Source organism: Hyperolius riggenbachi, chromosome 5 (genome assembly GCF_040937935.1).
Source record: "Hyperolius riggenbachi isolate aHypRig1 chromosome 5, aHypRig1.pri, whole genome shotgun sequence".
Classification (NCBI taxonomy): Eukaryota; Metazoa; Chordata; class Amphibia; order Anura; family Hyperoliidae; genus Hyperolius; species Hyperolius riggenbachi.
This window is the reverse complement of record NC_090650.1, coordinates 130255544-130279140: the sequence shown is the minus strand read 5'-3', so window position 1 is coordinate 130279140 and position 23597 is coordinate 130255544. Positions and strand designations below refer to the sequence as shown.

The 23597-nt window shown below is 47.1% G+C and overlaps 1 protein-coding gene across 3 annotated transcripts in view; it reads right to left on the bottom strand.

Moving 5' to 3' along the window:
- Window positions 1-289: 289 nt before the first annotated feature.
- Window positions 290-23597, bottom strand: part of LOC137517503 (ghrelin-like) — a 44399-nt gene continuing 21091 nt past the window's right edge. The window contains exons 3-6 of one of the 3 annotated variants that reach the window (XM_068234477.1): window positions 22379-22507; window positions 17150-17239; window positions 12993-13104; window positions 290-363 (exon numbers count right to left, since the gene is read on the bottom strand). In XM_068234477.1, the coding sequence (XP_068090578.1) occupies window positions 335-363; window positions 12993-13104; window positions 17150-17239; window positions 22379-22393 (246 nt within the window). In that variant the 5' untranslated portion in view covers window positions 22394-22507 and the 3' untranslated portion in view covers window positions 290-334. Of the gene's footprint in view, window positions 364-2211; window positions 2288-12992; window positions 13105-17149; window positions 17240-22378; window positions 22508-23597 lie in introns of those variants that run through there. The other 2 variants (XM_068234475.1, XM_068234476.1) reach the window with 2 other exon arrangements.

The following is a 23597-nucleotide window of genomic DNA, read 5'->3' as shown; positions in this document are numbered from 1 at the left end:
TTGGCCCTCCAGCTGTTGAGGAACTACAAGTCCCACAATGCATTGCATGAGTCTGACAGCCACAGTCATGACTCATAAAGGCAAATGCATTGTGGGATTTGTAGTTCCTTAATAGCTGGAGGGCCAAGTTTGCCCATGCCTGGACTAGACCGAGCACGGCTACCAAGGCGGGACATGTGTGCTGTCTGAGAAGGAAAATATGTCATTAGAAATCTAGTAATATATAAGTAAAGTTCTTACCGCATTCTTCTTTATGTCTGCTGGACTCAAGAAGCTGGAGCCAGCCTGGACTTCCTCTGTCCACAGCAGGCAGAACGCCCCGAAGATGGCCACGTTACCCAACCTCACCTCCAATCTTCTGCTCTGCACAAGAAAGCTACAAGGCCATCATTGCTGGCACTGTTAATCAGTGTACATGGTGAATGCAATTGTAATGGTTATTTTATGTAGCGGCTCCATTTCATTGCTCAATCCCTGTGTCGAGATTATGGATGGTCCATGAGATAATAATAATTCCGTATTATGCAAATGCTCTATGTATATATATGCAGTTTGAAAATGGACCAATTGAATCCTGCCATTGTGGACTCGGATTGGTTCATATTCAAGTTATACAAAATGGCCATAAAATATGCATCAACTCTGAATTATTTGAATTTCATTGACCATCCCTAGTCAAGCTCACTCGCTCCATACCTGCTCCCAACTGTAAGGGTACGTTTCCACTTGTGTGTTGCGATTCTGTCACGGAAAACGCGTCAACGAATCTACATGCGGGTGCGGATTCGTTCGCGTTTCCATGCGGATTTTCACACGAAATCGCTCGAGGTTTGGGCTATGCAATTTTAACCATGTCAATGTTGGCAAGCATTGACATGGGTTTTTCAGCGGAAACACGCAAAAACGCATGGAAAAGCGCAAAACAAAACCGATTGCGGTTTTCCTATTAAATTACCGGCGATTCGGGTACTGGTGTGCGGCATGCGAATTCTGACGGTTCTACCGTGCAGATTTTTTCTGCACAGCAGACCGTACAGAATTCCTGACAAGTGGAAACAGCCCCATCCACTTGTATTGGTTATGTGAATCTGCATGCGGAAAACGCATACAGATTCGCTCTAGTGGAAACGGGCCCTAACCCTTTCCCTGATTAAAACAAACATACTAATGCACTTACCTGGGGCTTCCTCCAGCTTGTGGCAGGCAGGACGCACCCTCGACGCGGCTCCGGAGGCTCCCAGTCTTCTCCGGTGGCTCACCCGACCTGGCCAGGCCGGCTTCCTGGTCGGGCTTCTCCTTGCGCTCCAACGTGCGTCTCACGCGGTCGCGCTGACGTCATCGGACGTCCTACAGACTGTACTGCGCCTGCGCAGTACAGCCTGGAGGTTGTCCAATGGCATCAGCGTGACCACGTGAGACGCACGATGGAGCGCACAAGGGCCCGACCTAGAAGCCGGCCTGGCCAGGTCGGGTGAGCCACCGGAGAAGACCGGGAGCCTCCGGAGCGGCGTCGAGGGCACATCCTGCCTACCACGGGCTAGAGGAAGCCCCAGGTAAGTGGAATAGTATTTTTATTTCTCCGTGAACCCTCCGGGCCTGAACTGGACACAGGGAAATCAGAGAAATGCACCATGTGTGTTTTAGAGAGAAGAGCCTGTCTAATTCCCCCTCATCTGTAAGTTATCACAAGTGTAATTTGATCTCTCAGCTGCCAGCACAGAAATTTGACGCACCTCGGTAAACACAGGGTGTTAACCCTTTGTCTGCTTCCAGGAAAGCAGGAAGTAGAAACACTTTAGAGTTATTGCAGGATTTCTGTAAGCTGCAACAAAGAAATGTTTTTTTTCTTTAAAGGTTATTATGCTGTTGCTTATCGTTTAGAGCAGAGAGGAAGATCTGAGTTCAGGTCCGCTTTAAGATACCACAACACACAGATCTGCAGCGAGTAAACATCTAGTTTATTAAATCAATTAGTATTATAAGAGATTATAAAGACAGGAGTAGTGATGGTCATGTCTAGGAGAGCTCATGGAGAAGCATGTGATCAGTTTGGTCAGGTGATATGTAAGTCTCTGATTAGCTAGTCATGATCATGTGCTAAAGCATGATGTGATCACAGCAAATCAGAGCTCTGCAAATCTATCAGCTGATCAAACAAATCACATGCTTCTTCCTGAGTTCTCCTAGACATAACCATCATTAGAGAGGATAGTCATGGAGGCACACCCCAGATAGACAGATGCAGAGCTTCACTGGTCATCTAACTGTCCGCTCTCTTCTTGTGTATCTAGAAAGGGAAAGAGGGAATGTAAGGTGCCGAATAGAATAGAACAGACACCATATGGGTCGGTGGCAGACTCTGAGGTGAATTTTCCCTTCGTGAGGTAAAGTGTCACCTGATTGGCTGTGGCTTTGGCTGTTCTGGAAGTTTCTGTCAGGATCTATGTCAGCTGTCAGTTTCAGCTGATTGGTCAAGACAGGTAGGGTATGCTAATGCCCAGGTGTTGCTGTGCAGAGTAGCCATCGCATCAGCCAATCAGGTGATACTGGTCAGTATATATTAACCTCTTAAGAACCGTAGGCTTACACTAGTGACCAGGCTATTTTTTTCAATGTAGGTCACTGCAGCTTTAAGGCCTTGCTGCAGTGGCTATACAACTCAGCACACACTTTATTCCCTCCCTCTTTTCTGCCCACCAACAGAGCTTTCTGTTAGTGGGCAGTGATGCTCATCCGGATTCGGATATCCGGGTAACCCGGATATCTGACCGTTTTTACGCTATCCGGATGGATCCGGATCCTTGGGCCCAAATCCGCATATCTCTATGCGGATAGTTGGACGCATACCCGGATATCTGGATCCGAATACTGTAACTAAGGAGATGACGTCCTGGAGCTAATCAGAGGGCTCCCAGCCACCCAGCATAAGCCCTAGCAACCAATCACAGAAGGGAACCCTGGCCAGCCCTACCTGACCTCATTGGGCCAATCAGAGGCCTCCCAGCCTAAGCGCAGGCACCCAATCACAGAAAGGAACACTGGCCAGCCCCTCTGTATAATAAGGAGGGCTGCCATGATGAGACATATCGTCCTTAGCTTGCTGAATGCTCACAGAGAGACATGCTGCAGTGCTGCTGGGCTGGCCTAGTGCTTACACAGTGATAAATATAAAGATGTTCAGTGATTAACCCCTTCACTATCACACTACACTATTTGTAATTCATTAATTAGCTTGATGTCATTGTCTGACAGTCAGAGTGGCAGGCAGCTGCTATGTGTCTGTGTGTGCGCTGTCTGTGCACCGACCAGGCCAGCTGCTGCCTGCTGACCAGCTATTAGTCTTAGGTAATAGGTATAGGTTAGGGATTAGGATTACTGTGTTATTGTGAGTTAGTACTGCAGGCAGTGTTAGTACTAGTAGTTGTTAGAGTAGTAGTAGTACTGTGTTAGCTTTCTACAGAAGTGCTGTGCTGTGAGCAGTGCCAGTGTGCACTAGTGTCTTCTCCTCTGCTGTCTGACTGTCACTCGGCACGTGTCACTTGCCACATGGCACTTGCCACTTGGCACGTGTCACTTGACATGTTTCACATGGCACGTGCCACATGGCACTTGACAAGTACCACGTGGCAACTGCCACGTGACACGTGCCAAGTGACACGTGCCACGTCCGGCATGCTCCTGGCACACGTTACACCTGCTGCTGCTGCATTGCCCTGCTCCTGCTGCCTGTGCAGCTCCCACTGCCAGGCCAGGGTGGCACAGGCCACTGATACCATCTATATTTAACCCAAAACACAATTGCTGCGTAATTTTTTGGAGGTTTCTGGGCTGAAAACTGCCATGTCCCAGTTGTGCGGTTGGACTTTGGACACAATGTGGGCTGGACGACCGCTGCTGAAACCTAGTCCTGATGTTAATTCGCAGCCTTTTTTTTGGGGGGGGGGGGTATTTTAAGTCCCCACATCATCAATTAGTGTTCCCCTTTAAAAAATAATGATGCTACATGCCTCATATACCATAAAAAAAAAGTTTTTTAAAGCAATTTGAAGGGCACGACCGGTTTTCTATCCGGATATCCGAATCCGGCCGGATAATGCGTTCGGATATCCGCATGAACGCGAATACCTATGCGTTCGAATGCAGATAGCGGATATATGGGTATCCGGATCAATTCGAATTTTAAAAAGGGGTATCCGAGCACCCCTGTTAGTGGGCTCTGATTGGTGCTGTGGTGTTTGTTTATTTTTAAATGAATATTTGCTTATTTTTGAAATAAATATGACTATTTATTTAATAATTTCTTTTACCTAACCTCCCTCCCTCCCCTAGCCAGCCTATGACAGCGATCGGCTGTCATAGACTTCAGCCTATGAGAGCGGATTGCTCTCCTGCCTCCCAGGGAAACAGCCGTGTGACACGGCTGTTCCCAGTACAGCGCAGCTGTAGATCGCAGCGCTGTACAGAGTAAAAAAATGACGGCTTTGCTGTCTAAAAGTCTCCTAGCGGTGATCGCAAAGCTCTGTCATTCGGCGCGCGCGATCCCCGGATAAACCCCGCCCCAGGACTTGACACCAATTGCCGTTAGGCGGTCCTGGGGCTGCCGCTGCAATCACGGCCATTGGCATGGGGCGGTCATTAGATAGTTAAGGGTCCGTCGGGGCAGTTGGCCATCAGTCTTGAGCAGCTGACATTGAGCCCCCCCCCCTTGTCAAATTTGTCGTGGTCAACTTCATCGACGGGCTCATCTTTTAATTCGGGCAGCTAGGTGGGGTATTTTAATGGTGTTTTCAATTTATGGTCATCTGGATCGTGGTGATTGGATGACTTTCTTAAGTAATATTGGTTGACCTTTTTAATACAATTTCTACTTAGCTGTGCAAGTAGCTGGCCACGGCCTTTAAAAGCCAGCTTGGAGTTCAGTGCCTCAGGAATAGTGATTGTTTATTAAGGGCGGAGAGTGCTGCCTACAGTCCCATGGCCACATCGTCATAAAGGATGTAAGTGAGCGGGTATAACATAACACACACACAACACCTACACCTACCTACCCCTCGGTTTGTTACTTGCAGCACGGAACAATAAAAGTTGAGGAAGGGCTCCGCCCGAAACATGTCGTGTACCTTGTTGTGCTCTGTCTGCTGTTAATACAGTGTTTAAGAAGCCTTCTGAGTGCAGTCTCTACTTGTTCTATGGAACAATAAAAGAGTGGCTCATGATCCTGTCAGTTGATTTCACATAAGTCCCCTGTTGCTGCCTCTCCTGTAATTGGCTACAATTGGAATTACATAGTAGAATATCTGCAATTTTACTGATATTCTACTAGAGGCAATTGTCTGCGCCCTTTTTTCAGGTGCATTTTTTGTATGTGCAGAGGACAGATGGCACAGCATTACGACTTGTGGAGCGTTTGTTAACTGAGGAATACCTGTATACAGTGCATACTCCTCCTCTCCCCATAGTACACAGTGCTTCTCTCCTGCTGCCCATAGAGCAGCAGTGCATGCTTTTCCTCTTCCCCTCCCCATAGAGCAGGGGTGCATTGCTTTTCCTCTTTCCCTCCCCATAGAGCAGCGGTGCATTGTTTTTACTCTTCCCCTCCCCATAGAGCAGGGGTGCATTGCTTTTACTCTTCCCCTCCCCATAGTGCAGCGGTGCATGCTTTTCCTCTTCCCCTCCCCATAGTGCAGCGGTGCATGCTTTTCCTCTTTCCCTCCCCATAGAGCAGTGGTGCATTGTTTTTACTCTTCCCCTCCCCATAGAGCAGGGATGCATTGCTTTTACTCTTCCCCTCCCCATAGTGCAGCGGTGCATGCTTTTCCTCTTCCCCCTCCCCATAGTGCAGCAGTGCATGCTTTTCATCTTCCCCCTCCCCATAGTGCAGCGATGCATGCTTTTCCTCTTCCCCTCCCCATAGTGCAGCAGTGCATGCTTTTCCTCTTCCTCTCCCCATAGTGCAGCTGTGCATGCTTTTCCTCTTCCCCTCCCCATAGTGCATCAGTGCATGCTTTTCCTCTTCCCCCTCCCCATAGTGCAGCGCTGCATGCTTTTTCTCTTCCCATCCCCATAGAGCAGCGATGCATGCTTTTCGTCTTCCCCTCCCCATAGTGCAGCGGTGCATGCTTTTCCTCTTCCCCTCCCCATAGTGCAGCAGTGCATGCTTTTCATCTTCCCCTCCCCATAGTGCAGCAATGCATGCTTTTCCTCTTCCCCTCCCCATAGTGCAGCTGTGCATGCTTTTCCTCTTCCCCTCCCCATAGTGCATCAGTGCATGCTTTTCCTCTTCCCCCTCCCCATAGTGCAGTGCTGCATGCTTTTTCTCTTCCCATCCCCATAGAGCAGTAGCGCATGCTTTTCCTCTTCCCCTCCCCATAGAGCAGCGATGCATGCTTTTCGTCTTGTCCTCCCCATAGTGCAGCGGTGCATGCTTTTCCTCTTCCCCTCCCCATAGTGCAGCGGTGCATGCTTTTCCTCTTTCCCTCCCCATAGAGCAGTGGTGCATTGTTTTTACTCTTCCCCTCCCCATAGAGCAGGGATGCATTGCTTTTACTCTTCCCCTCCCCATAGTGCAGCGGTGCATGCTTTTCCTCTTCCCCCTCCCCATAGTGCAGCAGTGCATGCTTTTCATCTTCCCCCTCCCCATAGTGCAGCGATGCATGCTTTTCCTCTTCCCCTCCCCATAGTGCAGCAGTGCATGCTTTTCCTCTTCCTCTCCCCATAGTGCAGCTGTGCATGCTTTTCCTCTTCCCCTCCCCATAGTGCATCAGTGCATGCTTTTCCTCTTCCCCCTCCCCATAGTGCAGCGCTGCATGCTTTTTCTCTTCCCATCCCCATAGAGCAGCGATGCATGCTTTTCGTCTTCCCCTCCCCATAGTGCAGCGGTGCATGCTTTTCCTCTTCCCCTCCCCATAGTGCAGCAATGCATGCTTTTCATCTTCCCCTCCCCATAGTGCAGCAATGCATGCTTTTCCTCTTCCCCTCCCCATAGTGCAGCTGTGCATGCTTTTCCTCTTCCCCTCCCCATAGTGCATCAGTGCATGCTTTTCCTCTTCCCCCTCCCCATAGTGCAGTGCTGCATGCTTTTTCTCTTCCCATCCCCATAGAGCAGTAGCGCATGCTTTTCCTCTTCCCCTCCCCATAGAGCAGCGATGCATGCTTTTCGTCTTGTCCTCCCCATAGTGCAGCGGTGCATGCTTTTCATCTTCCCACTCCATAGAACAGTACTTCCTGCTCATCATAGCCCAACTCTGTACTACAGGGGTCTCAAACTCGCGGCCCGCGAGCCATTTGCGGCCCTTGATACAATATTTTGTGGCCCTCGCCGGCAAAAGTTTCCTCATAGTTCGCTTCAGTGCTCCCAAGTAATCCGCCGCATCCCCGCCGCTAAACGAGGGCTGCAGAGCCCCCAAATTGCCCGGGGGGCAATCCACCGGCATTTCCTGGAAGGGGCAGAGCTTTCAGCTTCAGCTCTGCTTCTCCTGACGTCAATCGCCGCACGGATCGCCGCCTCTCCCCGCCCCTCTCTGTGAAGAAAGAGTGAGAGGGGCGGGCAGAGGCGGCGATGCGCCGTGATTGTGAAATTCCTTATGCGGCCCAGCCTCATCCTGACTTTGCCTCCTGCGGCCCCCAGGTAAATTGAGTTTGAGACCCCTGCTGTACTAGGATCACTGCACAGACAAGAGTGGATTCTTTGATCACACCTGATAGGCCAGAAGTCATTACAACATTTTCCAGTTTAGGGCCCTTCTTATACATCAAATGCGTCAAGTAGTGTTAAATTGCATTGAAACTGATGCACTAAAGCAATGCAACTTTTTTCTGTTTGCAGCCGACACCTACTGCAGTGCAACAAAATGGTGCATTGCAAACAATTTAAATCGAACTCTATATAGTTCGATTTAAATTGTTTTATCACTAATGATTAATTGGGGGGTGGGTTCAGTTTGAGGGGAAGTTGTGAATTAATTGGGGGGTGGGTTGGTAATTATTATTAATCTGAGGTTTACTGTAGTTATATATAGAGATACACTGTACACTAGGGTATGGCAGGATATTCACTAGGATTATGGGGTCAACAGAAAGGGTTAATGTCACTTCAGGTTGGAGGTGGTAAATTACAATGTATTTCTATGAAGGATTACGGAAAAAATTGGGGAACTATTAATAATGTTCACCACAAGATGGGGCAGTGGACTTTTGAATCAATTTTACTCTGGATGGGACTTATCACAGCGAACTCACGTAGATTTTTATAGGAAGTAACTTTTGAGTATTGTTGACTGTGTATGTGAGGTGGCGCAGCCTGTTGTTTATTTAGGTTTTAAAGTATACCAGAGACAAGTAAAAACAAAAAATGTATACATACCTGGGGCTTCCTCCAGCCCGCTCTGGCCTGATCACTCCCACGCCACCGTCCTCAGCCTTCTGGATCTTTGGTAACAGGTCCCGTCATTGCAGCCAGTCGGTGCATGCAGTGTGATCCTCAGTCTCACTCATGTAGCTGGGAGTATTATGCGCCGGTGTAGTAGTACTGCATAGGCGCAGAATGCGCTCAGCCACGGGAGCGAGACCAAGGAGCACATGTGCTGACTAGCCGCAATGACAGGACCTGTTGCCAAAGATCCAGAAGGCTGAGGACGGCGGCGTGGGAGTGATCAGGGCGGAGGGGGCAGGAGGATGCCCCAGGTATGTATACATTTTTTGTTTTTACTTGTCTCTGGATCCCTTAGGCTACTTGCACACCAAGACGTTGCGTTAGGTACTACGTTAAGGTCGCATAACGTGCACCTAACGCAAGGCCTGGTGCTCTTCGATGTGGACGTCAGAGTGAGCCGCGTTGTGCAGCTCACTCTGGCGTCCGTGATGCGTACTCTTGGACGCATGCGGCATCACATGGTCCCGCCGGCCAATCGACCGCACAGAGCGGCCGCACCAGGAAGTAAACACTGCACATCACAACGTGCAGTGAATATTAATTAGCCATGTGCCTGGCCGCTCTCCGCTCCTCCCCAACATGGCTGAGCATGTGCAAACAGTCTAACGTGGCTTAAGCCGCTGTAATGCTACAGTATGCTGCACTTTCGGAAGAACGTGCAGCGTTACATGTAACGCAACGTGGGCAGTGTGAACAGCCCACTTGTGTTACATTGCTGTGCGTTGGGGGAGCGTTACAGGCTGCACTAACGTGCGCCTGTAACGTCTTATTGTGTAAGCAGCCTAAAGGTAGCCATACATCTAGCGATTCTGATTCAATTGACAAAGCGATCGACTTTATAGGAATCAACTTTAGTATGGTTGATTGAAAGTCGCTTGACTAGTACCCCACACACTACAAACGATATCCTATGTGATTCACCTTCACATTCGATTTGACCGAGGTTATGTCTCTATGCTCTGAATGAAAAAATCGATTCAGTCAATTGATTGATGTGAACAGTAGCCGATTCCTGTGCGAATGATTGATATCTTGCATCCTGCTTGATTGACTAAGCTGGTTGATTCAACGTGAAATCAGCCACTTTTCATCGATTGGGAATTCTGGAACACTCGATTCTATAAAATGATCAAATCAAATATTCGACCATACAGCCAAATTGCTAGATGTATGGCCTTTACCTTTAGTCTGAAGTTAAGTTTTGCAAGAGATATCCCAAAGTAGTTAAAATCAGGACTAAATACACAGATTTAATTTTTGTTCCTGGGATGTCAGAGATAACATCATGATCACTGTGTGCAATGGGGTCTCAGTCACAGTGGGCTCGATTCACAAAAAAGTGCTAACGTCCGCGTTATCGCGCGAAAACATTAGGGCGCGGGCGCAAAACTTTGTGCATGCAAAGATGCACACACAGCACCTCGCGTGCTAACTGCTTAGCACGGGCATGCTAACAGTTAGCACTTTTTTGTGAATCGAGCCCAGTGTGAGAATCGAGCCCAGTGTGAGAACATGAAACACTGCGTCCTGCAGGATCTGGAGCCTTTACCAAACTCCTTTATAACCTACAGATAAAGAAAATGCTTCTAATGCTAGGTACACATGATACAATTTTCTGGCAGATTTACCTGCCAGATCGACTATTTCCAACAGGTCTGATCTGATATCTGATCGATTTTTCATTCACTTCTATGAAAATTTGATCGGAAATCAGATCAGACCTGCTGGAAATAGTTGATCTGGCAGGTAAATCTGCCAGAAAATTGTATTGTGTGTACCTACCATTAAGAATAACTGTCTTGGCCGAAATGTGGGGACTATCAGTGTTCAGAAGATAAATGCAGGGCATTTAAATGTAATGCTTTCCGAATTGCTGAGGGTAGGAACACACTAGGCAGAAACACTAGCGTTAATACGTGTAGTCAATGGGACACATGAAAAACCGCATATGTTCACGTTCTGCAGTGTGTGTTTTAGAAAACACTGAACTTGCTGCATATTTTTCCAAAATACATTTAAAACGCACCTAATGTATGTCAATGGTGACGCAGAGGTGTAGCGTTTTGTATGCATTAAAAAAAAAAAGTTTGATGTATTTCTGCTTCCTGTTGACTTCCTAGTGAATGGCATAAAATGCATATAAAAACACATACAAAACGCATTTGTGATTTATATGTGCAAAATGCGAACACATTAAAAACGCAAGAAAAACGCTTGTGTGAAATGGAAACGCACATAAAATGAACAAATGCATTTGCAGCAGAATGCAACACGCAATGCCTAGTGTGTTCTAAGCCTCAACTAGAACTAGTCTGCTGATGAGGTAGCCTGATGTTTCCCATTATGGGCTCTATTCATAAAACATTTGAGTCGGAAAAAATCGGGGAGGTAAAATACCGCAGCGGTATTTTAGACTTCTGGGTGGTCATGCATAAAAATCTTGCCAGCTGCGATGCAAGAGCGGAGATCTCCCGCTGAAAGCTGGCGGTAAGCTGTCGGAAGGCATGCGGAAACACTTAAGCCGGCAGAGTCCCTCCGTGCACTGCTCTCTCTGGGAGGTCTGTCTCACTTGTATGTAATCCGCAGGCTTCTTGCTAAATCAGAGGAAGCGGTATTTCCCGTCCACTTACCGCTTCCTCTAATCTTTTTGAATGGCCATTTTGTTACTTTTTTTCTAGATAAATCTAGAAAAACACTGCAGAAGGCGGAAATTTCTCGCTCTGCTGGGGGATTGTAGATTTTCATGCGGGAACAGATTTTATGAATGCCCACTTTGCTAAATGGTCGGGAAAGTCCGCTGTTTTGAGCGGCAAACCTGCGGTAACCTTTTATGAATAGAGCCCTATGAGTACTTGCTCCAGGGGAATTGGGATCCTTTAAGGCCTGGAACCCACTGCAAACCGCAAACGCTAAACGCAACCGCTAGCGTTTTGCCTGAGCGGTTTGCAAGCTGATTCATGCGAGTTTTCGGTCGCGTTTTGCAACAGTGTATTTTTTTCCCCAGCGGGTGCCTAGCGTTTTGCGTTTTGCGTTTTTATCCTGATTGGTCCTGTGAATAATTTTTAATTTTGTTACAGTGTGCTGAACCGCAAAACGCTAGCAAAACCGCTCAGTTTAGGTTTTGCTGAGCGTTTCTGCTAGCGTTTCAATACTTTACATTGAAGCGCTAACGCTCCCAAAATGCTGCATGTCCTGCGTTTGCGTTTCTGAGAAACGCAAACGCTCCTGTGGAAGTTGCCCCATCCATTAACATTAGCCCAGCGTTTTGGCAAACTGCTAGCGTATCGCAGTGCTGCCAAAACGCTGCCAAAAGCGCTCCTGTGGGTTCCAGCCCTCACACTTTGCAAGTTGCACAAAAGTGTGATATGATCATACAGTACAATGAAAGTACACTTCACTGCAAATGTGCACATGACTCTGACGGACCCAACCACACCTATTGTGTACATACTGTAGAAATATGATCTGACGAAGGCGTGGAACGCCGAAACGCGTCATGACGTAATAGGTGCAAAGCAGCTGCCATTAGCTTCTCCGCGTTCTCTGACCCGCCATCGCTAGAATCCCATTGGTTCCCCCGCTACTGGCCATAGTGAGGAGGCGTGCAGGACGGAGTAAACATCCAGAGGACGTGGTGATACGCATCTCTAGTGTGATAAGTGCACTTGTTTATTCTTACACTGTACGTGTTATTTTACTTGCCTCAAAGGAAGCATATTAAAAGTTAATGCACCAGAGAGCGCTCCTTTTTTCTTCCCCCTACTGTAGAAATATGTCTGTTGTGACAGAATGGATTCAGTGTGAAAGGACCCCAAGTCTAACAGGAGACTTGTTATAACAACTAGCAAAAGTCCAAGAGTGGTTAGTACACCATTGGTAAATTGCAGAAGTATTTATTCCTCAATGCATGCGTCAACATTACTTCTGAAATTTACCAATGGTGTGCTAACCAGTCTTGGATTTTGCTTATTGTACCGGGTTATGCACCTTACTTCAAATAGCAAGGTGTGCCACTTCCAAACCACCTACCTCACTGGTATTACAAAAAAGTCAGTCAGTCAGGGCTGGGGTCCCCAGGCATAAGTTACCATGGAGCCACCCTGACCCACAATCACACCCCCCCCCCTTTCAAATGTAGCATTAGGTGGACTCTGTGTCCCCCCTTCCCCCTTTATAGTATGGAGCCGCAGAGCCAAATGACAGCCCCCTAGTCTCCCTTTAGGCCCAGTTTAATGCAGGGTACTTGTTGTGAAGCGCACTCACCTGTCCGGCCAGCACAATGCCTCCTGTGTGCTTCCACCCCACGGGCATGTAACTACTCACCTGACATGCCGCCGGCTCACAGAGAACAGGTGCCGGTGTTCGGGGATGTAGACAGGACACAGGAGGTAGCGCTATTAGCATGCATGGGGAAGGCCGTCATCCGGCTCTGGCAACTGCCCAGATTTGTCTCTAGGGAAGCACTGGCCCTGCAGTCTGTATTTTTATAGGCAGTGTTACTACAACAGAGAGATCAGGCAAATAATCTCAGTCTACCAGGTACTCCATGCAGTATAGTCACCTTGTGATTGGCCTGGAGAGAAGAGTGTGTGCAGGAAGTCCTGTATAGCGGCCTTCTGCTTCTGGAACTGCTCCAGCATCATCTTCACACTGATATCCATGGGAATCGTCACCTGCAATACAGAAAGGCACCTCTCAGTGGCTTGTGCTGCTGCAATTCCCTGCGATTGGCAGAGGCTACAGCTTGTGCAGACAAACATACATTTCATCAGCTGTGATCATTGTAGGTGACAGTGTGACAAGCATTCTCTATACAGGCAAGCACACCCAGCTGAGCAGCATCTTGTGTGCAATGCTTCTCTATGGAGAGGTCCTGGCTTTAGGCCTGGAACCCACTAAGAATTGCTGCAACGCTGTGCGCAGCATTTCCTAGTGCAATTGGGATCGTGATTCCCAGATGATTAGAAGCGAGGTACAGTAAACAGTACAGCGCTTCTGATTAGCGAGTCACGTGTTTTATTTTTTTTTTAAATAAAACTATTATACTTATCCGGTGTCTGACTTCTGTCTGTTGCCCCACCCCCTAAAGGTTATAGGTGGTTCTGTAGGACCAATCAGAGAAACGCCTGCGACCTCTTCCTTTAGCGGGCGGGGCTACGGACAGAAGGAGTAAATCAGGACACCTAGTAAGTATCATTCTTTTTTTCAATCAGAATCAGCCCCACAAAGCACTGCAAAATCGCTTTGCAAAAGCAATTTTGCAGCGCTTATATACTTAGCATTGAGTGCAAACATGCTCAGAATGCTACAAGTCCTGCAATTGCCCCTAATCACAATTTTGGGAAACATTTTTGGGAATCGCCAGCGATTGTCTGTGATTTCAAAATGCTGCCAGAAACGCGCAAGTGGGTCCCATCCATAATGCTAGGTACACACTGAGATTTTCTGGAAGATTTACTGTCAGATCGATTATTTTCAACATGTCCAATTTCATTTCCGATCGATTTTCGACTGTTTTCCATTGACCTCTATCAGAAATCCATCGTAAAACGATCGAAAATCAGATCGGACATGTTGGAAATAATCGATCTGACAGTAAATCTGCCAGAAAATCTCATAGTGTGTACCTAGCATTACATTTGATAGCAATCGGCTGGAAAAGCCAGTGTATCCCATTCTGTCTCCTCTCTCTCCAAACCCCCCAAAAACTAATGTAAATGTGATGCAGCTTCAAGTTGGACCAATAAAAACTGACGGAGTTTCAGATTGGTTAAATTCCAAGCTGCAAATAATTATTAGCATGTCATCAATCATCCCTAGTAGTCCTCTTCCCCCTGTGCTGATGAGAATAACTTCAGCTCAGTAGCCTCATTTTTCTATCTAGGTCCTCCCTGCAGAGCATGAAACAGAGCGTGTCATGGAACAACCAGGCAATTTGCATTATCTAACCTTTTTTTTTGTTGTTTTTTAAACTCTTTTTATTGTTTTTCAACAAAGAAACAGACAAAACGCATCCATAGACAGTAATAAGCAGTCAAAATGTACAATCAGGTGGTACATACAATTTGCTGAGGAAGTATCAGAAAACTTTAAACATTAGAATGCAGAGGTGAATACATATATTAGTAGCATATGAAAAGTGATAAGGTATGGCAGCCTAATGAATATATTTAAAAAAAAAAAACAAGTTTGATATAATATCTAGAACATGAGGGGTAAGATCCAGGTTTTCTACATTAGTTTCAGAGGAACAGTGGCGTAGCTAAGGAGCTATGGGCCCCGATGCAAGTTTTACAATGGGGCCCCCCAAGCACTCTATACATAACAATTGATACGGTGCACCAAAACTTGCCAATGGCGACCACAGTGTCAGAGGTGCAAGAAGGGGATGGGGAACAGCTTGTTAATGATTACCACTATTCAAATTATCTATAGAAGTGATTATTATGAGCACAGGACCAATAGAGAGCTAATACTGTAGTTGAGGTAGGGCCCTTTGGGGGCCCCTCTGGCCCAAGGGCCCCGATGCGGTCACAACCTCTGCAACCCCTATTACTACACCCCTGCAAAGGAATCTAACCAAACTTTCCATACATTATAAAATTTAGCCAAAGAGCCCCTTGCTATCCAGGTAAGTTTGTATAAAGGGAGAGAACCATTAATGAGTTTCTTATATAGAGTGATAGAGGGTTCGGTTGAGAGCATCCATTCCATAGCAATGGTTTTTATAGCATAAAAAAGTAAAAGTCTAACTAAAGTACATTTGTGTTTGCTTAAAGAACATTCCTCTAACATTCCTAGTAGGTACGACTTATATGAAGGTATAAGTGGAATATCGAGAGTATTTAACAGAAAATGGGTTCATGTATTCCATAAGGCCTGTACTACTGGACAGTCCCAAGTCATATGCCGAAAATTGCCTGGACTATGCCAAAATCTCTAGCAGACATCACTTACTCCACTTGAGAATTTAGATAGTTTGACCGGAGTAATGTATATTTGATGAAACTTGTTTAACCTCCTTAGCGGTATGCCTGACACTGTGTCGGGCATACCGCTCGCTAGCCTCAGGAGTCCCCCATAAATAATTTATATGATCTAATGGCTGCAACTGCTTTAGCTTGCACTAGGCTAGCTAGTATAGGTAGCCAGCACGGATCAGTGAATAATGGCGCACAGCCCCTATGCATAAAAATGGCGCCGCATTAAAAAGATACGCTTATCGCTATTTATTGTTAGTACTGCATAATAATGGCGCACAGGGAAAAAAAAGGAAAAACGGCACACACTAACGTTATTTAACAATAGTGGCACACACTAACGTTATTTATCAATAGTGCCGTCCATTTGCCAAACAGCAGACGTTATTACCCACAGTAACGTTATTTATCAATAGCGCCCTACATAAGCCAAACTGCAGACGTTATTTAACTGCAAAACGGTGAATGGATTTAATGTAACACTGTCAAGGTTAGGGTTAGGCACCACTGGGGGGGTCTTAGGGTTAGGCACCACCAGGGGGGTCTTAGGGTTAGGCACCACCAGGGGGTTTAGGAGTTAGGGATAGGTACAAAGAGGGTTCTGTGTGTGAACGGTAAATAGCAATAAGGCTTTAACGGTAAATAACAATAAGGCTTTAACGTTAAATAGCGATAAGCGGCAAATGGATTAGCGGCAACACCATGCGCCATTATCCAAAGGCGCCATTTTCAGATGGATCCAGTCAGCAAGTAAAGGATCGCCCCCGATCCAGCCATTTATTACCCAGGCTGGCTCTAGCATTCGGTGCAGCCTCCCCACACAGCTCTGGTCTCTCTATGGGGAGGATCAGGTCTGTGCATGACATCGGTGACGTCATGTACGATCCTCTCCATAGACTAAAGCTGTACCGGGAGGCTGCGCAGAACACTGGAGCCAGGCTGGGTAATGTATTAAGTTGCTGGATCGGGGGAAATCGGGGGGTGCTGGCTGCCTATACTAGCTAGACTAGTGCTAGCTAAAGCTGTTGCAGCCATTAGATCAAATACATTATTCATGGGGATTCTAAAACTGTAAAACCTCCTGAGCGGCGTAACGCTCAGGAGGTTAAAGGGAACCAAGCACCAATCTTTGTTTCCTGGTTTCTAATAGCTATAAGAGCTGCCATGTCCCCCCTCCCCCTCTAGCTGCCCATTATTTATCCAGTAGAAGGTGTGAGGATGACTTATGTAAACTCTTTGAAGCACAATGTCCTATCTCTCCACCCCCCTGCTGATGAAAGCTTTTTGTTTGCTCTGTGCTAATGTATGCAATAAAATAATTACATCAGTCCTTATCTGCCTGAAATTTCTGTGTTCCCGCAGGCCTAGGAAGTAGGATAAAAAAAAACATTTAAATGTAAAAAGGAGGTAATTTTTTGTATTAATGAGTCACAATGTTAGCATTCATATTTAACGTACTATTGAGATGCATTTGAAGCTAAAAATGGTGCTTGGCTCAATTTAAAAGGAAGTAAATATGGCAGCCTCCATGTCCCTCTCAGTTCAGGTGTCCCATCATTACATATGATAGAGGAATGTGCATCTAATGAGGGTCAATGAGAAGCTAATAACTCCAAGTTGATGCTACTGTCATGCAAATTGGACTTGCTGATGCTGGTTGATTGACTGGCCTAAAGCAAAAAACAATCACATAAAGCTAAATGGAGATACAACAGTAGTAAGATATTCCAACCCCGACCTTGCTCTGCTCTTCAGACAGGTCCTCTTCACCATCCAGATCCCTGCAGTTATTAGCCTTGTACAAGGGCCTCTTCTGGGTCTTCTTTCCCTGGGTAAAAAAAAAGAATGAAAATGAAACGGTAATCATCCCTAAACTGCCACACTAAACAATCATAAATGATCCAATCAGCTGACAGAACTGTAAAGTGTTTATTGTTTATTCAGTTTAAAGTACACACATGAGGACTGTTGCCTGGCAGTGTTGGGACCCAATCCTCCGGCCTGGAACCCACCACAAAACACTATCGCTAATCGCAATCGCTAGCGTTGTGTATAAGCAGTTTGTAGGCGATTTCATGAGCGTTTTAGGGAGCGATTTTAGAAAGTGTAATCAATTTGTCAGCGGTTGTGTAGCGATTAGCGTTTTAAAGTCTGATTGGTCCTTTTATTTATTTTTAATTTTGTTATAATGTACAGTTTAAACTTTAAAACGCTAGCAAAATCGCTCCGTGCAAGTTTTGATGACCGATTACGCCAGTGATTATAGACTTTACATTGAAGCGCTAACGCTAACAAAATGCTGCATGTCCTGCGCTTGCGATTTTGGGAATCGCAAACGCTCCAGTGGAAGTTGGCACATCCGTTAACAATAGCTGAGCGTTTTTGGAAATCGCTAGCGTTTTCAAGCACTCCCTAAATGCTCTGAAAAGCGCTCTTGTGGGTTCCAGCCCTCCAGGTGACAGTGAATGGCTGAGGCTGTGCAGATGCACCGGTAGCCTGGTTCTGTTGCAATTAGGGAGGATCAATGAAATGCAAATATTTCTGAGTCTATGCAAACTTATATGCAAATATATGCAGCTTGAAAACGGCCAATCAATTTAAAGGACAACTGTAGTGAGAATTATATGGAGGCTGCCATATTTACTTCTTTTTAATCAATACCAGATGCCTAGCTATCCAGCTGATACTCTGCCCTTTAAAACTTTTAGACATAGCCCCTGAACAAGCATGCAGCAGATCAGGTGTTTCTGACATTATTGACAGATCTGACAAGATTAGCTGCATGCTTGTTTCTGCTGTTATTCAGACACTACTGCAGCCAAATAGATCAGCAGGGCTGCCAGGAAACCAGTATTTTTTAAAAGGAAATGAATATGGCAGCCTCCATATACCTCTCACTACAGTTGTCAGTACTTCCTCCTCTCTGCCCGTCCTCATGAAGGTCCTCTATAAATGGCGCTAATAGTTCCTATCTGCACAGCGCGCTGGGGAGCTGCACTGTGTGCGGTCTTGAGGTAATTTAGTTTGGAACGATAGTGTACTAATAGCTGTATTAGTACACTATCGTTCTGAGTTAAATTACCTCAAAGACCGCACACAGTGCAGCTCCCCAGCGCGCTATGCAGATAGGAACTATTAGCGGCGAGTGGAGGGGGGAATTCCTGAGGACGGGCAGAGAGAAGGAAGTACTGACACTTCCTCCCTGCCCATCTTAGACGTTCTGTATTATGGCTGAGCAAAGTGGGGGATGGGGGGCACTAAATGGGGAGGGTGGTGCTGTGACTCATGTCACAGCACAGCAAATAAACAAGCATTCAAAACAATTGCATTTAAAACTAGGTCAGGGGTTCTTAAAAGTAAACTTGAAGTGAGGAAACACTTCAGGACAGATTTGATACTCACCTTAGCAGAGGGAAGGCTAGATACCATATATCAGTGCTGCCCAACTTCATGGTCTGGGTGCGACTAGCACCGGATTATTCAGCCAGAGGTGGCAGAGCAAGAGCATCAATGTCCTGCCATTGGGGGTGTGGAGCCAAGTGCAAACAAGAGGTGGCCCTGATAGGCGAGTGCAGCTCAGGGGTCACATCCGGCCTGCAGGCCGCCAGTTGGACAGCTCTGCCATAGATTATTCACTTTCCTCTGGTTCGTCATTTCAGTTCTGTCCCCCTGTGTAGCTATTTGACCTGCGCAGTCCAATAGCTCATTGGGACTGCACCCCAAGTAGTTCCGAGGAAGAGCGCATCATTACAGCGCATGCGCAAGTTCGAATTGCGCACACGCAGTATGGCATTGGAAAGGGAAGGCTCTATTCTATCCAGAGCCTTCCATACAACATGAAAGTAGTAAAATTGGGTAATTAGGATTGGATGTGTGTACTTAGCTTAACCACCCTAGCGTTCTGGACGAGCTGAGCTCGTCCAAGAAAAAGTTGCTGCTAGTGTTTAGGACGAGCTCAGCTCGTCCAGCGCTGTCCCCACTCACCGCTGTGCAGCACGTGATTTCAGCCGCCTCCTCTGTGCTGCTGCGGCTGCTGCGGGGCTCCCTCTCCCTCCTGCTGGGCTCTGATCGCTGTCCAAGGCTCCCCAGGCTCCCCCGATCCTCCGGGCCCCGCTCCCCTCTTCTCTCCGCAAGCCTACGGAGATCCGGCAGCAGTCAGGGAAGATGGCGTAGCCCAGCCACTTCCTTTGACGTCGGCTCCTGCGCCCCCTAGTGTCCGTCGCGGCGACTGCATCATTGGATTACATAGGGAAACAAACTCTATGTAATCCAATCATGCTACTGTATTTCAAAAAGTTGTTTGCACAAACACAAACACCTGTCAGCTCTCAATAAAAGCCCTGAACAGTTACTGGCTCTCCCTCTTTCAGAGTCCTCAGCGTCCAGTGTTAGTCTGTTTTCAGCTATCATCTGTGATTTCTGTGCGATTTCTGTGCGATTACTGCTTTTTTCCAGCCTTAGCTTCGTTCATATTACTGTCAGATTGCGTATTGCTTTCCGTCTTTTTCAAGACGCTGTGATCCCTGTGCGTTTGCTTTTGCTGTTTTTTTTTTTTTTTTTTGTCGCTGCTCGTGACCCCGTACCCTGCTTGGGGTCATGGCCTCGTCCTCCCGGAGGCGTGTGCGTGACGAGGAGTTGTTGGATGTCCTCGAGGCAAGCGACAGCGAAGACGAGCTCCTAGAGGAATCGACAGACAGCGAGGTTCCCGGTAACCTGTCTTCGGAGACGGAGACCAGTGATGAGGAAGCCGAGGAGCCAGTGACGGTCGCACGCACCTGGTGTGAGCTGGGGAGCCCCACTCAAGCTCCGCCACCCAGGTTCCCCTTCACAGGGGCACCCGGGCAGAAGATCGCGTGCGACGAGAGTCCGCTGTCCTTTCTGGAGCTCTTCCTGACTGATGACGTCATCCGCAAGATCGTTGAGGAGACGAATCGCTATGCAGCGCAACATCAGCAGGGATCTTCTCTACCCAGGTTCTCGCGGAGCAGGAAGTGGGAACCTGTGACCACCAACGACATCTGGGTGTTCCTGGGGCTCGTCATCCTCCAGGGAGTTGTTGGTAAGCCGCTGCAGAAGTGGTACTGGACCACTAATAAGATCCTCAGTACGCCCTTCTTTGGATCTGTTATGTCCGAGCCACGGTATACCCTCATCATGAAGTATTTGCACTTCGGAAACAACGAGGAGTTTGATGAGGCCACCCATCCCGCACCCAAGCTGAAAAAAATTTGGGACATATACCAGATGATTGTTGCGAACTTCAAGGCTGTGTATGTTCCAGATCGCGACATCACGGTTGACGAAAGCCTCATGGCATATAAGGGGAGACTGAGCTGGGTGCAATTTATTGCCTCAAAAAGGGTACGCTTTGGGGTGAAGTCGTATATGCTCTGTGAGGCCAACTCCGGGTACATCTGGAACTCTGTAATTTACACGGGCAAAGGCACCAAATTTGCCCCTCAGTTCAGCCAGTTTGGGTGTGCCACCTCCTCTGTCCTAACCCTAATTGAGCCATTGCTGGATCAGGGGTACTGCCTGACGACAGACAATTTCTACAGCTCCCCTGAACTTTTTGATTACCTGGTCCAGCATAAAACCGATGCCTATGGTACCTTGAGGGCTAACCGTCGGAATCTGCCGCCGGCCTTTTCTGCCAGGAAGCTGAAAAAGGGGGAGGTCGTTGCCTGGCAGAAAGGCAAAATGATGGCTCTAAGGTGGAAGGACAAACGTGATGTCTGTGTCCTCAGCACTATTCATAATGCCGAGACTGTCCGCACCACCAACAGGAGTAAACAGGAGGTGGATAAACCCAAAGCCATACTGGATTACAATAACACTATGGGGGGTGTGGACAGGGCTGATGGAGCCATGACTTTCTATCCGGCTGTCCGCAAGCAGCAGCGGAAATATTATAAAAAAAATTTCCGCCACTTACTTGAGCAGTGTTTGTGGAATGGCTATGTGCTCTACAAGAAAAGCTGTGTAAGGCCTGTACCCCACCATGACTTTGTCTGGCAGCTGACGGAAGCAATCTGCACGAAGTACCCCCCACCAGAGTCAACATCTAGACCGGGGCGCAGGGCATCATATGTCGTGAATCCGGCACGGCTTTCAGGGAGACACTTTGTGGAGTACTTGCCACCGACCCCACAGAAAGCAAACCCTACAAGAAGGTGCGTTGTTTGCTGCAATAAGAAGGACAAGGATGGCAAAAAGATGCGGAAGGAGACCCGCACTTACTGCCCAGATTGTGACGTGCCACTTTGCGCATTACCATGCTTCAAGATCTACCACACTAAAGAAGTGTTCTAAGGTACACTTGAACCCTGTATAATTTTGTTTCTGCCTTCATTTATTTATTTCTGCATTGATTTATTTATTTCTGCATTTTCTTTATATTTCTGCATTGAGGAAAAATGCAAGGTATTTCAGTTAGTTATTAATACATTTTATTTTATTTTTGACAAGAATTAGTGTTTGACACTTTTATTATACTCAGAATGTATACTAAACTCTTGCTTGGCTCATTTTGGTAAGTTACAGGAAAAAAGGTGCTGAAAATTAAATGTACCGCTTTTTGCACAGAAATCCTTGGGAATCAGAACGCCGAGGTGGTTAAGAAACTCACTGGCCATTCCTGGTACACATTCAGCCCTGGGGAGGATTGCACTGACCTATCCTCTGTCCTTACTGGTTACTGGAAATAGCTGGACTGAAGGCTCAGGACTTCTGCCTGGCTGTAGGCGATATTCCCTTAGGCCTTGTTCACATTACAATCGCAAGCGCTGAGTGATTTATGGAGCGATTTTAAAAAAGGGTGGTTCTCACTGCTGCCTGGCAACTGCTCACTGAGCTTGCAGGTCAGCCGCCTGCGGACAAGGGCCCCTAATACTGAGCATATATGCGAGACCTCTACTTTGGAATTTCTGTCATTAGAAAAATAGTAATATATAAGTGAAGTTCTTACCGCATTCTTCTGCATGTCTGCTGGACCCAGCCTGGACCTCCTCCGTCCACAGCAGGCAGAACAGGACTGCCCCAAAGATGGCCACGTTACCCAACCTCATCTCCAATCTTCTGCTCTGCACAAAAAAAGCTACAAGGCCATCATTGCTGGCACTGTTAATCAGTTTACATGTTGAATTCAAATGTAATGGTCATTTCATGTAGCCGCTCAATTTCATTGGTCAATCCGTGTCGAGACTATGGATGGTCTATGACAGTGCTGTCAGCCCGCCAGGCCTCCTGCTCCATGCTGTGGCAGCGCAACTTTTATTTATTTTTTTTTTAAACCCTTTCCCCCATGCTGCAGCCTATAATCATTTACAGCCCCCCCCCCCCTCTTTGTCCCCCGTGCTGCCACCTCTAACACCCCTCAGATCGGAGGCGGCAGAAGATAGGGACCAGCCACACCAGCGCATGGCAGCCGCACGAGGGACTTTAAGTGCTGGACGTGACCGATGATGTCACATCCTCCATTCAAATTCACCGCGCGGCTGCTATACGCCGGTCTGACTGGCTCTGATCTCCTGCCCGCCGCTGCCGATCTGAGGTGAATTAGAGGCGGTAGCACGGGGGACAAAGAGGGGGGAGGCTGTAAATATTTATAGGCCGCAGCATGGGGGAAAGGGTTTTAAAAACAGGCGGCAGCACGGGGACAACGAGGGGGTGTAAATATTTTAGCTCTACGGCCACTCCGAGTGAATTTTGTGGGCACAACTGCGGCCAATCAGTGCATTTTGTGGGCACATCTGAGTGAATTTTGTGGGCACAACTGCAGCCAATCAGTGCATTTTTGTGGGCACATCTGAGTGAATTTTGTGGTCGAGGAGTCGGGCCATTTTGGTTACCCGGAGTGGGAGTTGGAGTCGTGGTTTCATAAACTGAGGAGTCGGAGTTGGAAGATTTTTGTACCGACTCCACAGCCCTGGGTAAATCTGCAGCCAATCTGAATGTATTTAGTGGGTACATCTGCAGCCAATCTGAATGTATTTTGTGGGTATCTGAATGTATTTTGTGGGTACATCTGCAGCCAATCTGAATGTCTTTTGTGGGTACATCTGCAGCCAATCTGAATATATTTTGTGGGTAAATCTGCAGCCAATCTGAATGTATTTTGTGGGTAAATCTGCAGCCAATCTGAATGTATTTTATGGGCAAATCTGCAGCCAATCTGAATGTATTTT